The 14,858-nt window shown below is 44.1% G+C and overlaps 1 protein-coding gene across 2 annotated transcripts in view; it reads right to left on the minus strand.

Moving 5' to 3' along the window:
• The window catches only part of AIFM3 (apoptosis inducing factor mitochondria associated 3), a 117,785-nt gene that overhangs the window by 40,624 nt on the left and 62,303 nt on the right, over positions 1-14,858 (minus strand). For both annotated transcript variants that reach the window (XM_037879114.2, XM_037879113.2), the window contains exons 9-11: positions 12,994-13,080; positions 10,136-10,227; positions 1,926-2,056 (exon numbers count right to left, since the gene is read on the minus strand). In XM_037879114.2, the coding sequence (XP_037735042.1) occupies positions 1,926-2,056; positions 10,136-10,227; positions 12,994-13,080 (310 nt within the window). The remainder of the gene's footprint in view (positions 1-1,925; positions 2,057-10,135; positions 10,228-12,993; positions 13,081-14,858) is intronic.

The raw sequence follows: 14,858 nt of genomic DNA on the forward strand, positions 1-14,858 counted from the left end.
AGCTCTGTGGAGAGTGAAAGCTCGTGTCTCTCACCTGCAGAAGTTGGTTCAATAAAAATATTACCACACCCACCTTGTCTCTCTCATTTAAAACCGTAACATTATGAATAGAAGAACTAGGAGGAGCATACACTCTGTGGCTGGGATCATAGTCAAGCTTACTGAATTATACATTGCAAATAAGAATCATTGTGAATTTAGCTCTTTTTTTCTAATCATGAACCAATCCCGATGTCTGGGAACGTGTTTGTTATTTGGAAGTACTGTTCAAATAGCCTGGCCAAGACATTTTCAACCTATCCGTTGTTTGTGAATTGTTCACTTTGACTATTTGCAGTTTGTGATTGGTCACCGAGGTTGCATGTTATAGTTTCTGCTTCCTGACTGGATGGATTACATCTTGAAACCAGGAAACTGACCCAAACAATAAGTATCCAATATGTGCATGCAGTCCATAGACTGGTCAGCCTAATTGTTCAGTCTTCTAGACAATTAATTAAATTAATTTACAAGTTGAGGTCGGGAGGGCTGTATCCTAGAAAGTAGTGACTCAGAGGACTTAGAGGCCATGGTGGAGACCAGTTTGAATAAAAGCTCCCAGTGCACTTCTGTGACTATAAAAGGACTAACACAATCTTTGGATGTACAAAGAGAGGAATATTGAGTAGGGAGGGTTTATTACCTCTGTATGCAGCATTAGCAAGACCATTGCTGGATACTACGTCCAGTTCTGGTATTCACACTTCAAAAAGGATGTTGAAAAATTGGAAGGGGTCAGAAAAGAGCTACAAGAACCATCAGAGGTCTGGAAAACCTGCCTTATAGGGAGATATCAAAGAAGATGTTAAAAATTTGCAGCTTGGTTTATTTCCCATTTGAATTTGTCTACATTCATATTCCAGTCTTGGATCTTGGTGTGCCTTTATCTGCTAGATTAAAAAATTATTCTCTCCATGTAGGTACTTCTGGACTGTGACGAACTCACCTCTTAACCTGCTCTTGGACAAGGATGGGATGGGATTTTCAGCAATGCCACCGTTAGTTAGGAGCACAAGTCACTGCAAATCTCAACTTGAGCTGCTTTAGCCTCTTGCAGTAAGGCATGTTTTCCAGCCAGTTAATCTCTCTCATAGTACTTCTCTGAACTCTTTCCAGTTGTTAACATCCCTTTTAAATGGACATGGTATTTCAGGGCTGGTCTCACTGGTGTCTTATGCAGTGGCAATATCACATCCCCTACTCCGACTCGATATTTCTCTGCTTATAAGACCATTATGTCTGAAGTCATGACGACAATCTTTGTTATTTATTAAATCCATCTTAATTCATAATGAGTAACCCCCTCTGTCTGTGGGTATTCAAGAAGTATTATAAGAACCTGAATAAAATGGAATGTTACCAATACAAGTAGACAATTGTGGCAATAGCCACAAATGAGTCATAAGAAGGGAATTTTTCATTTAAAGGATGTCATGTGTCTGCATACAAAAAATAAAACAGCCCAGAAAATTCACTAGCTTCATGAACTAGCTATATCTTTTAAGGATTTACAATAGATTATTCTGGCCAAAAAGATCACAAGAAAATTCAAGGGCTAGGCATAGGTCAAAAATAGGATTAATAGATGTCAAGGTCTGACCTCATGAATAACACATGACATCAAATTTCACCCAGCGATTCCTGCATCCAGTCTAATAACGTCTGACTGAGCTAGAGCAGATCTTTTAGAGAGACATATTGATTTAAAGATTTCAAGGGACAGAGACTCCACTACTTCCCTAGGTAAATTGTTCCAGCGGTTCATTACCCATGTGGAAAATGGGGAATTATAAAGAAAACTATAATATAACATCTCAAAGGGAAAATTCTGCCCAAAGGCCCCTGAATGGGACTTTTGAGATGGTCTGCCCAAGACCAAATCTCACCAAGGAAAGAGGCTCCCACTATAACTGCATTCTTGCTGCTGGCCAGTTTCACTACCCGGTTGGCATCTTCAGGAGTTCGGATGTTGAAAACATTCTCAACTTCTTTGCCTTTACAGCTAAGGGCTTTGGGCCTGAAAAACACACATTTAGGAAAAGAATTTGTCAGGTTTCAATTGTGGTTTTCTTATCTGCATCCTTTCTGTTACTAAACATGTCTCTGCAAGTGCTGCACGGAGTGACTCAAGGAGCCAACACACTGTCTAATATAACTGCAAGTGATCTTCTGGCCGGGCACTCTGACACCGGCCACTACCCACTGTTGCAGAGGTAGGTGTAAAATTTCCATAATAGAGGTGGCCACAGAGGAAGTTTTCTGATCCCCAGCAGTTACTGATTGGCTGGTGATCTCAAGAAGGGGTTCTTTCTCTCATAAATGTTTGTCCCAAATCAATTCCTCCATCTGTGCCAGTGACAAGGGGCCTGGTGCTGTGGGACGGGTCAGAGATTGTAGCCACACTGCAGCAAAACAACAAATTGTACAGCAGAAATGCTGAATCTGGTGGCATCTTGAAAAAAAATGTCAATTACTGCAGCTGTCCCAGGGACCCTGATTGAGATGAATGAGACAGTTCTAAAATATTTGAACTATTGTTGCAGGCTTTCTGCAGACTCAGGCATGGGGCATGGGACCCTGCCTCAGTGACAGCTGGTCCAGTTTTCAAGATTATCTCCAGTACCAAAAGAGCTGGAATCATAATGATCAACTAGAGAAATGACAGATTCTGGGGCCCAATGCTGCAGCAATGCCTGTGTCATTATTTATACACAGCAGAACAGAGATTGAGAAAGAGACATCCCAAAACAACCCCCAGACTGGTGATTTGGGCATTCCCCTGGGAAGTCGGATGCCCACGTTCAAGTTCCTGTTCCACATCAAGAGTTTGAGAACAGATTCATAGATACTAGGGTCAGAAGGGACCATTATGATCATCTAGTCTGACCTCCTGCACAATGCAGGCCACAGAATCTCACCCACCCACCCTGCGAAAAACCTCTCACCTATGTCTGAGCTATTGAAGTCCTCAAATCGTGGTTTAAAGACTTCAAGGTGCAGAGAATCCTCCAGCAAGTGACCCGTGCCCCATGCTACAGAGGAAGGCGAAAAACCGCCAGGGCCTCTTCCAATCTGCCCTGGAGGAAAATTCCTTCCCGACACCAAATATGGCGATCAGCTAAACCCTGAGCATGTGGGCAAGATTCACCAGCCAGATACTACAGAAAATTCTTTCCTGGATACTCAGATCCCACCCCATCTAACATCCCATCACAGGCCATTAGGTCTATTTACCATGAACATTTAAAGATCAATTAATTACCAAAATCATGTTATCTCATCATACCATCTCCTCCATAAACTTATCGAGTTTAATCTTAAAGCCAGATAGATCTTTTGCCCCCACTGCTTCCCTTGGAAGGCTATTCCAAAACTTCACTCCTCTGATGGTTAGAAACCTTCATCTAATTTCAAGTCTAAACTTCCCAATGACCAGTTTATATCCATTTGTTCTTGCGTCCCCGTATGCTCATGTGAGTTCTCTAACCACTGGATTATTGACTCTATCTCTGGTTTTTCCATAAGAAAGGGCTGTTCTTGCTCAGCCACCTAGCACCAGGAGAAGGGTCACAGCTGCGAGTCCCCAGGGGAGAAAGACACTTTCCTCCAGCCTGAAGTTAGATGAAGGCATGTGTTTGGGCCCCTCCTCTGCATTTCTAATTGGCTAGCTCAGGAAGCTCCCCATTCCACTTGCTGGGGTCTGCCAATCCCATTCTTAGGCCCCTAACTCTCCCCCTGCATTGCATAGGGAGTCTGGGTACTGTGATACAGCAAGGCCAGAGGGCAGCAAAAGTGTGATAGAGGGGAAATATGTAAGCCCCAGGATGATCAGAGCCTTATTCCCTGTGGACTAAGGAGAGGTTACTACAGGTTAATCAGAGCACCTGGAGCCACAGTAGCGTTGGCCATTTGCCACAGCACCTAACTCAGGTCTGAGGAGTCCGCTGGGTGGCAGGCAACTAAAAATTAGGCTTTGCAATGCTCACCTCTGTGACATCTAAGTCTCTATGTGGATCTAGCCCTAAGGGATCTTAGGTAGATACGGGCTTAGATTACATCTGAAAATAGGATTTAGGCTCTTACGTAACTTTGGTGCTTTTGAAAATTTTACCCAGGAGCTTATGTAAAAGGATTTTAAAAGTATTTTCAAACAATATATTAACATATAAACATTTGGGACTAGATTCCTGAAGAAACTTGGGCATGACAATGCTGAATATCACCTGCCTAATTTTTAGGTGCCTGGAAAAAAATCACTGGGGATTCACAAAGCCTGGGTTAGGTGTTAGGACCCAACAGCCCCAGTTTGGCAACAGACTAGGGGTACAGAGTTACTACTCTGTAAGCCAAGACATACCCAGATGGTCATGCTTCCCCTACAATCACCATCTTCATGATGTTTCACCAAAGGAAGGGCATATGGGGTCTCTGCTGAAAGCTAAGAACTTTCTGGTGGTCATGGTTATTGTGGGATGTATGTATGGAAAATATTGTAAGAGTTATGTGGGGCCCAGTGAGCTGCGGGATAGTGTCACAGAGGTGGGAAAAGGGAAATCTCAGGGGGCACAATCTTGACCACATATCTTGATGTGGATTGTCCCACTGTGCTATTATACAGACCTAATGCTATCAGATGCTATGGTTATGCAATGTTAATGTTGTATATTTAAATACTCACAACCTAGGAAATGTGAACGTTAAGGACATACACGCGAAAGGTAAGTCTACTAGTATGCCTTACAGTACAGGGCTAGATTCTGTATCATGACTTTCAGGCCCATAGCATCTATTGGGAAGCCTCCATATTTTAGTCACCTCACATTTATATTCCTGCTGTCTATGCACATTCAGATATAGACATGTTCAGAAAATGGAATTTCTGTCCCGGAGAAGTTCTGGTATTTCAACATTTGTTTTCATCCTGAAACAGGGTCCTCCTATTTCCAGGGTCAGAATTAGGGTCTAATTCTGCAAAACACACTCATAGGAGCAACCTTTACTCATGAAAGCAACAGAATAGTTAAGACTGAAACTGTGAAATAAGAAAAGGAGGACTTGTGGCACCTTAGAGACTAACAAATTTATTTGAGCATAAGCTTTCGTGGGCTACAGCTCACTTCATCGGATGCATTCAGTGGAAAATGCAGTGGGGAGATTTATATACACAGAGAACATGAAACAATGGGTGTTATCATACACACTGTAAGGAGAGTGATCACTTAAGATGAGCTAATACCAGCAGGAGAGCGGAGGAGGAGGGGTAAGAAAACCTTTTGTAGTGATAATCAAGGTGAGCCATTTCCAGCAGTTGACAAGAACATCTGAGGAACGTGGGGTGTGAGGTGGGGTGGGTGGGTGGGGGGGGGGAGGGGGGAAGGAATAAACATGCGGAAATAGTTTTACTTTGTGTAATGACTCAACCACTCCCAGTCTCTATTCCAGCCTAAGTTAATTGTATCCAGTTTGCAAATTAATTCCAATTCAGCAGTCTCTCGTTGGAGTCTGTTTTTGAAGTCTTTTTGTTGTAATATTGCGACTTTTAGGTCTGTAATCGAGAGACCAGAGAGATTGAAGTGTTCTCTGACTGGTTTATGAATGTTATAATTCTTGAGATCTGATTTGTGTCCATTTAGTCTTTTACGTAGAGACTGTCCAGTTTGACCAATGTACATGGCAGAGGGGCAGTGCTGGCACATGATGGCATATATCACATTGGTGGATGTGCAGGTGAACGAGCCTCTGATAGTGTGGCTGATGTTATTAGGCCCTGTGATGGTGTCCCCTGAATAGATATGTGGACACAGTTGGCAACGGGCTTTGTTGCAAGGATAGGTTCCTGGGTTAGTGGTTCTGTTGTGAGGTATGTGGTTGCTGGTGAGTATTTGCTTCAGGTTGGGGGGCTGTCTGTAAGCAAGGACTGGCCTGTCTCCCATGATCTGTGAGAGTGATGGGTCGTCCTTCAGGATAGGTTGTAGATCCTTGATGATGTGTTGGAGAGGTTTTAGTTGGGGGCTGAAGATGATGGCTAGTGGCGTTCTGTTATTTTCTTTGTTGGGCCTGTCCTGTAGTAGGTGACTTCTGGGTACTCTTCTGGCTCTGTCAATCTGGCACTGGCATTGGCACCCTGACAGCAGGATTGTCTGGCTACGTAGACTCCCTCCTCAGGCCCTACGCTACCAGCATTCCCAGCTATCTTCGAGACACCACTGACTTCCTGAGGAAACTACAGTCCATCAGTGATCTTCCTGAAAACACCATCCTGGCCACTATGGATGTAGAAGCCCTCTTCACCAACATTCCACACAAAGATGGACTACAAGCCGTCAGGAACACTATCCCCGATAATGTCATGGCAAACCTAGTGGCTGAACTTTGTGACTTTGTCCTCACCCATAACTATTTCACGTTTGGGGACAACGTATACCTTCAAATCAGCGGCACTGCTATGGGTACCCGCATGGCCGCACAGTATGCCAACATTTTTATGGTTGACTTAGAACAACGCTTCCTCAGCTCTCGTCCCCTAATGCCCCTACTCTACTTGCGCTACACTGATGACATCTTCATCATCTGGACTCATGGAAAAGAAGCCCTTGAGGAATTCCACCATGATTTCAACAATTTCCATCCCACCATCAACCTCAGCCTGGTCCAGTCCACACAAGAGATCCACTTCCTGGACACTACGGTGCTCAGAAGCGATGGTCACATAAACACCACCCTATACCGGAAACCTACTGACCGCTATTCCTACCTACATGCCTCCAGCTTTCACCCTGACCACACCACACGATCCATTGTCTACAGCCAAGCTCTGCGATACAACCACATTTGCTCCAACCCCTCAGACAGAGACAAACACCTACAAGATCTCTATCAAGCAGTCTTACAACTACAATACCCACCTGCTGAAGTGAAGAAACAGATTGACAGAGCCAGAAGAGTACCCAGAAGTCACCTACTACAGGACAGGCCCACAAAGAAAATAACAGAACATGTGCCAGTACTGCCCCTCTGCCATGTACATTGGTCAAACTGGACAGTCTCTACGTAAAAGACTAAATGGACACAAATCAGATGTCAAGAATTATAACATTCATAAAGCAGTCAGAGAACACTTCAATCTCTCTGGTCACTCGATTACAGACCTAAAAGTTGTAATATTACAACAAAAAGACTTCAAAAACAGACTCCAATGAGAGACTGCTGAATTGGAATTAATTTGCAAACTGGATACAATTAACTTAGGCTTGAATAGAGACTGGGAGTGGATGGGTCATTACACAAAGTAAAACTATTTCACCATGTTTATCCCCCACCCCCCATTGTTCCTCAGACGTTCTTGTCAACTGCTGGAAATGGCCCACCTTGATTATCCCTACAAAAGGTTTTCTTCCCCCTCCCCCTCTCCCGCCCCGGCTCTCCAGCTAGTATTAGCTCATCTTAAGTGATCACTCTCCTTACAGTGTGTATGGTAACACCCATTGTTTCATGTTCTCTGTGTATATAAATCTCCCCACTGCATTTTCCACTGAATGCATCCGATGAAGTGAGCTGTAGCCCACGAAAGCTTATGCTCAAATAAATTTGTTAGTCTCTAAGGTGCCACAAGTCCTCCTTTTCTTTTTGCGAATACAGACTAACACGGCTGCTACTCTGAAACTGTGAAATGAAATGCTAAACTGTATCATACTGTTTAGCCACCAGGTGGCTCCATCTGACATACCTTAAGCTCACAACAGCCATTCCTTCCTGGCAATGCATTAAAGGATTTTATAGTGAACACATCTTGTGTGCCGTTCTCTGTGAAGGAAGGTTTGTAGATAGTCCATATCTGGCACAGAAGCCTGATTTGCTTGTCAGCTAGCAGTCAGGCTTGTACTGAGTACAAGGTGTACATGACATGGGCATCACAAGTAATCAAGTGCCAGAGGAGAGCAGAAACAGAGGGCACAAAACAAAAGTTGTCAGATCTTATCACCATACCACTCTTCAATGCTCCAGAGAACTTTAGCTTTGATGGAGCTTCCACCAGGACCCTGGAGATATCCAGGTATAGTCTTTAATTTATGCTATGGGGAAACCATTAGAGCATATCTTTAAATCCTTTGACTTTACTGAAGAGTCACAATGATGACTATGAAAGAGAGTTTTGGCTATGTTTGATGCATACTTTATAACTCAGAAAAATGTGGTTTATGAAAGAGCAGGTTTTCACCAGAGAATTCAGGAACAAAGAGAAAATTCGAATCTTTTATAAAATCCCTGCATGCATTGGCTGAGAACTGATTCTGGGAATGCAAACCATGAAAGTATCAGAGATAGGCTGGTTACTGGGTTAACTGACAAGAACTTCTCACAGCAATCACAATTAAAGACAGACTTAAATCTACCCACAGCTACGTAGATAGTAAATCACTCTGAACTAGTCAAACAGCAGGAGCAACCTGAAAAACCTGAAACTTAGAAGCTGTAAACATGGACAGCATGAATGCTAAAAAAACCAAGGAGTCTGGTAGCACCTTAAAGACGAACAGATTTATTTGGGCATAAGCTTTCGTGGGTAAAAAACCCACTTCTTCATATGCATGGGGTGAAAATTACAAATACAGGGAGCCACCTAAGCTAGCCAATGGGAGATGTCAACCAGAGAGGTGTTTGAACCCCTACCTGCTCTGCTCATGATTTACCCACTGATACTTTGGTTACACTCATTTATTCATCATTCATAAATAGCGTCTGTGAACATTTTAACCTGTGCATTGGTCATCAATTAGTACTTCAGTAGTCACTATGCACAATTAACAACTCCTGCTGCCTAACTGGTAACATGATATTGGTTTTGCTTCCTGGTTGGATTGCTCCAAAACACAGTTTTCAGGTTTGGCTGCACAAACCTTTCCAGCCTGAATGGCTAATCATGTGAACATATATTCAGACCAGGATTCATAGATCCCCACTTTCCTTTTTCGCATATATTCTTGCGAACAAAAATTCCCCATTCAAATGGTTAAGTCATGTTAGGTTGCTTGACCTAGATTCACAAAGGTGTTTTGAGGTGCCTAGAAAATCAAAGTCTGAGTTAGGCTCCCAGGCTTTGAATGGGGAGAGACAGGTGCCTTAGACTGTGGTTCACAAAAACTAACATGCTAGGCAGGGAGTTGACTAAGTTAGCCAATGGGAGATGCCAACCAGAGGGGTGTCCTAAGCCCCGCCCCTCTCCTGGAGATAGATGTCTGAGTCGGGGCGGCTGGGAGGCTAGTGATTCTCAGCTATAAACTCTCTTTGGAGTTAGCTGCCTCAGGAATGTTTTGTGAAGAGGCAGACGCTTCCTCATTGGGCTAGAGAGACAGACAGACAGACTCACTCTCCTGATAGCTAGTGTATCACCCAGGATGTGGGAAAGCTAGGGTCCCATCTCCCTGCACCACAGTGGCACAGCTTCAACAGGAGAGAGTTTGGGAGCCCCAAAAGAGAATAGCCCACAGGCCAGTGGTTGGAGCACGCACCTGAGAGGTGGCAGATCCCTGTTCAAATTCCTTTTCATCAGACTAGGGGGAGACTTGAGCTGGGGGGTCTCACATCCCAGGTGAATGCCCTAATCACTGGGCTAAGAGTTGGGGAGCTCCTCCTTCCCTGCCCCTCTCATGGGCTGTGTGCCAACTCACCTGAGGGGCACAATCTGGGAGGCATGCTCTGAGCACACCTGCCTGGCCGGGCCCTGCACACAAATAAGGGGGCCAAATGCTTATCTGCCCCCAGTTCATGAATTGCTCTGGGGCTCAGGTGGGAGATAGGCCTCCAGACACCTAGAGGGAGGCAACTTGTGCCTGCCCGGAGGCAGAAACGTGCATCAAGGTAATTTTTTTTACTGGAAAAAAAATTTAGGTGCCTAGTGAGTTGAGGCACCTACAGGATTCAGTGGGAGTTTTGTGGGTCACAGTGCAGCCGAAAAGTGGGATTTAGGCCCTAAATTTGGGGGTTGGATGCCCAAGAGCCTTTGTGAGTCTAGGCCTTTATCCCTAGGCACAAGCTCCTTAGGTTCTCCTAAGAGTAGGATGTGTCTTGGGGTGGATTACGTTTGTTTGTAGCTTACGTGTTTCCGGTTGCTATCAGCAGTTTGTTATAGTCCATCTTAAATCCGTCCTTGAACACGGCTGTCTTGTTCTTGGTGTCCACAGCTGCAACCTGCAATCATTCTAGATAACGTTACGGGGCAAAATCCAAGGTGCTTATTGAGATACCAAAGGATTTAGCTCCAAGTGGAATAGCCTGGAAGGCGCGAGGGCAAAGGGCTGGTCTCCTCTCAAGGCACACTGGCAGCCTCGCCTGGTACTCTGGGCTGAGTTTTCCATGGATCACATTGTATTAGCTCATGCAACCAAATCATTCATTTGGACTAATCATTTTGGATTAATCGTGACTTAGTTTGTTGCTCAAAAAAATCAGGGAGAGATACATAGTACTGGTGAAAGCAGCGAAGGCTGAGACTGGAGGAGTTCTGGACAGAAGTCTCCAGGCAGCTCAGACAGACTTGCTTGCAGCACTACTTGTTATTCCAGTCTTGGGCTCATTTCGAATGGGGCAGCTATAAAATGGGTGCTTGTTTCAGTGCTATTTGTCGTTCAATATTCAATTTTAATAGACATAGCGGCCATGTCTGTGACAACCTGTCATTCCTAATCCAACGGTTTGAGGAAATTACCATCCTTATTTTAAGTGTACCTATTTTCTGTGGCTAAAGACGTGTGCCTAGAGTGGTCTGTAGTATTGATTAGTGCACTGAGAAGGCACTGACAATAGGCTCTTCACCATTTTAGGGCCCTACCAAATTCATAGTCCATTTTGGTCAATTTCATGGTCACAGTGTTTTTTAATTCGTCAATCTCACGTTTTCAGATGTTCACATCCGAAATTTCATGGTGTTGTACTCGTGGGGGTCCTGATCCAAAAGGGAGCCATGGTGGGAGGGGGGTGTCTCAAAGCTGTTGTAGGGGGGTTGGAGAATTGCCAACCTCACTTCTGTGTAGAAGTGAAGGCAGCAGTCTGGAGCTTCCTGCAGCCGGGGACAGTACCCAGAAGTGGGTCTGATCTCCTCCCCAAGAGCAGCCATTCAGGGGAAGAGGAAGTCCTGTCCCTGCCCAGCCCAGCTGGGACTAGTAGCTTGGACTGGAAAAACCAGCCCCATTGGTTTTGGTTTGGATTGGTTCTCAGGAGCAGGGGTCTTTACCCTAGGCCTCTCCCACAGCAGCCATTAAATCCTGAGCTGTCCTGGAAGAATCATCATCATCTGTGTGCACGTAAGGATACCAAGAGCAAAGAACCTTGACAATTCCAGTGTGACCACAGACAGGAACCTGGCCAGCTGTAACACTAGTCCTGCCTTAACCCCATCCCAGGTGTGTCTCTGAAATCTCTCTCTCTCTCTCTGTCTGTCTCTCTCTCTCTCTCTCTCTCACACACACACACACACACACACACACACACAGCATTGCAGCAGGAAATCTGCATATGAGGCAGCAGATGGAAGTGGCACAGCAGCACCATTTCCTTGAATGCCCCTTCTAGATTTATAGACACCAGGGCCATGAAGGGACCATGGTGTTCATTAGTCTGACCCCTTTAGAACAGAGGCCAGAGAACTGCCCCCAAATAATTCCTAGTGCGGATCTTTTAGCAAAACAGCCAGTCTTGATTTTTCAAATGGTCAGTGATGGAGAATCCACCTTGACCCTTGGTCAGTTGTTCCTTACATGAACTGCATTGTCTATGATCAAGTGGCAGCTGAGCCAGCACCAGTCCTGCAGGGTCATGCAACCAGGTCTTTGTGATAAATGAAGAATCAGGGCTGCATCCTTAATTACACTGTGGATGGTTCAAACTCTATAAGCTACTGACCTCACATTAAACAGCATGAAGTGAAGAACAGGATCCCAACATGCTGAGAATTAATACAAGGAAGAAGCAATCAGTCTGAAGATAGAGGTGAGCTGTCTGGGGTAGGGATTATCTGTCTTTTATACTTGTGTATACTTGGAACATTGCAACCCCGATCCTGGGCTGGAGCCTCGGAGTGCTGCTGTAATACACATAAATAGAATAATAAAGATCCTGGCTCAGGTTTATGCCCAACATGCAGTTTGGTTTCCCTGTTTTGTCTCTTCTACCAGTGCCGTGGGGAACGAGGAGTCCAAGCACCTCATGGGCCTTTTGGCACCCTGGCACTCAGCAGAGCTGCGTCACTCGCTGACCATACTAAGGTGGCCAGCAAAGGGGCTGGGAAAGGAAATGTGAACAGGTAGGAAGAAGGAGTCTGTAAAAACAACTTGATAAAAAGCAAGCAAGGCAATGATTAGAAAATCTAGATGTACAAGAGAGCCAGGAAAAGTTGCCTCCAAGTGTATTAAGACAATAATTAATGGCTTATTGCTTCACTGACACTGACTCTGGAAAAACCACAAGCAATTTAGGAGATCCTGAAAAACTGGCTCACAAAAGAAGGAAGTTGGGTCCCTGTATGTCTAACTGGTATCCTTGGTAAAATAATACAAGCAGTCTTGAGTGGTCTAAGTCAGGGCCCAATTCCTATTGCTGGGTAATTCCTATTGCAATGCATGGAGCTGTAGTGCTCAGCATCGAACTCCTGTAGGGTGACAGCCATGAGCATGTTCAGTGTGGGAACAGCCGCAATGAGCGTCCATCTTGTAGCTATTTGCTAGCCAAGCTAACAGCAGCTTTGAACAGAGACATACAGCTGGGATCTTGTTATGAAGTGAGGGCTTTAATGCAGCTTTTGGTAATATTTCTGTAGAGGCAATATGACAGGGCCAGCTAGCAAAGCTAGCTTTTTCTTTTACTAGCCACATACAGTCTCTGTGTTCGATAAAGAACTTCCGAGATGTACACTGTATGCTATTTTGTATGACTGCACCATGCAAATCTTGTTCTCCTTACCTGTGTTTCAGTCAGGACCTCAATGTCATTTGTACGGAAGAATTCCTTAGGGCGCAAGGTGATCTGATCTAAGTGGGAATCCATTGACTGCAACAAAGAAGCAATTTTGCTGTCAGTTACACAGTTTACCGTGTGAGAGATGTTTGTAAATTCCCAGTTACATCCTTTATACATGTTCCCAGTACTTTTCAGTGATAGGCTGAAATCTGTCCTTGTAGTAACCTGATACACAGGAAATCTGTGCAGGTGACCAGGGCTAAGGGCCTGAACCAAAACTCATTGAAGAAAATTGAAGGATCTCCATTGACTTGAATGGACTTGGTATTGGGCCTTAATTCCTTTTATATTAGCTCACACTGCAGTACAAGAATTGGCCTACTAAGAAAGACAGGAAGGGAAGGCTTTTGAATAGCTGTAACATGGAAGAGCACAGAGACAAACAAAGGGGCCAAGAAAAGAGTTACTTTTGGAAAGAGAATCAGTTATCCACCTGAGGGCAGAATTTTCAAGAGCAGCTAAGTTATTTAAGAGCAAATGTCCCAGCAAGAGTCAAAACACAAGCTCTTATCTATTTCTTTTTTTAACCTACTTATACTTTTGACCTTCACAACATCCCCTGGCAATGAGTTCCACAGGTAAATTGTGCATTGCATGAAAGAGTATTTCCTCCTGTTTGTATTAAACTTGATGCCTAGTAATTTCACTGGATTGTAGCCAATTAATTTGTAGACAGTGATACAAACATATATACTCATAGGTAAGGAATAAGTATGAATTAAGGCAGTAATGCAAAAGCTTATATGTCCCAAGCCTGTAAGGCAATAACTTACAAACTAACTGAGGCCAAAGGCTTAAAATCTGGACACAAGTAATTAACCTATACATGACCTTGCATTACAAGATGTCACAAGATAAAGTGATGTTATAAGTAAATGATGCTAAATTGCTGAGAGTTGACAGCAAAATGCTAGTTTATACCAGCTTAGATATTTTGAGTTAGGAACATCAGCAGATATTCAACCACAAGACTACCATAGAAACTTATTGACATGTGGCCCATTGGTGACTGCCAGTAGCAAAAATCCCCAGTTGCGGGAGACGGGACACTAGATGTGGAGGGCTCTGAGTTACTACAGAGAATTCTTTCCCAGGTATCTGGCTGGTGGGTCTTGCCCACATGCTCAGGGTCTAACTGATCACCATATTTGGGGTCTGGAAAGAATTTTCCCTCAGGCCAGATTGGCAGAGGCCCTGACAGTTTTTCGCCTTCGTTTGCAGCATGGGACACGGGTCACTTGCAGGTTTAAACTAGTGTAAATGGTGGATTCTCTCTAACTTGAAGCCTTTAAAGCATGATTTGAGGACTTCAGTAATTCAGCCAGAGGTTAGGGATCTATTACAGGAGCGGGTGGGTGAGGTTCTGTGGCCTGCGATGTGCAGGAGGTCAGACTAGATGATCACGATGGTCCCTTCTGACCTTAAAGTCTATGAGTCTATTTGATTTGTTCCTGCACAACATTTTGATTAAAAGACTAGAACAATATAAAATTAACAGGGCATATATTAAATGAATTAAAAACTGGTAGCATAGGTCTTAAAATGTCATTGTAAATAGGGAATCATCACAGAATGGGTCTGTTTCTACTGGGGTTCTGCAGGGATCAGTTCTTGGCCCTATGCTATTTAACATTTGTATTAATAACCTGGAAGAAAACATACAATCATCACTGATAAAGTTTGCAGATGATACAAACATTGGAAACTGGATAAATAATGAAGAGGACAGGTCACTGATACAGAGCGATCTGGATTGCTTGGGAAACCGAACGTAAGCAACCAGCACGTATTGTAAGACAGCTAATGTA

The sequence above is a fragment of the Chelonia mydas genome, chromosome 15 (assembly GCF_015237465.2).
Source record: "Chelonia mydas isolate rCheMyd1 chromosome 15, rCheMyd1.pri.v2, whole genome shotgun sequence".
In the NCBI taxonomy this organism is placed as follows: domain Eukaryota; kingdom Metazoa; phylum Chordata; order Testudines; family Cheloniidae; genus Chelonia; species Chelonia mydas.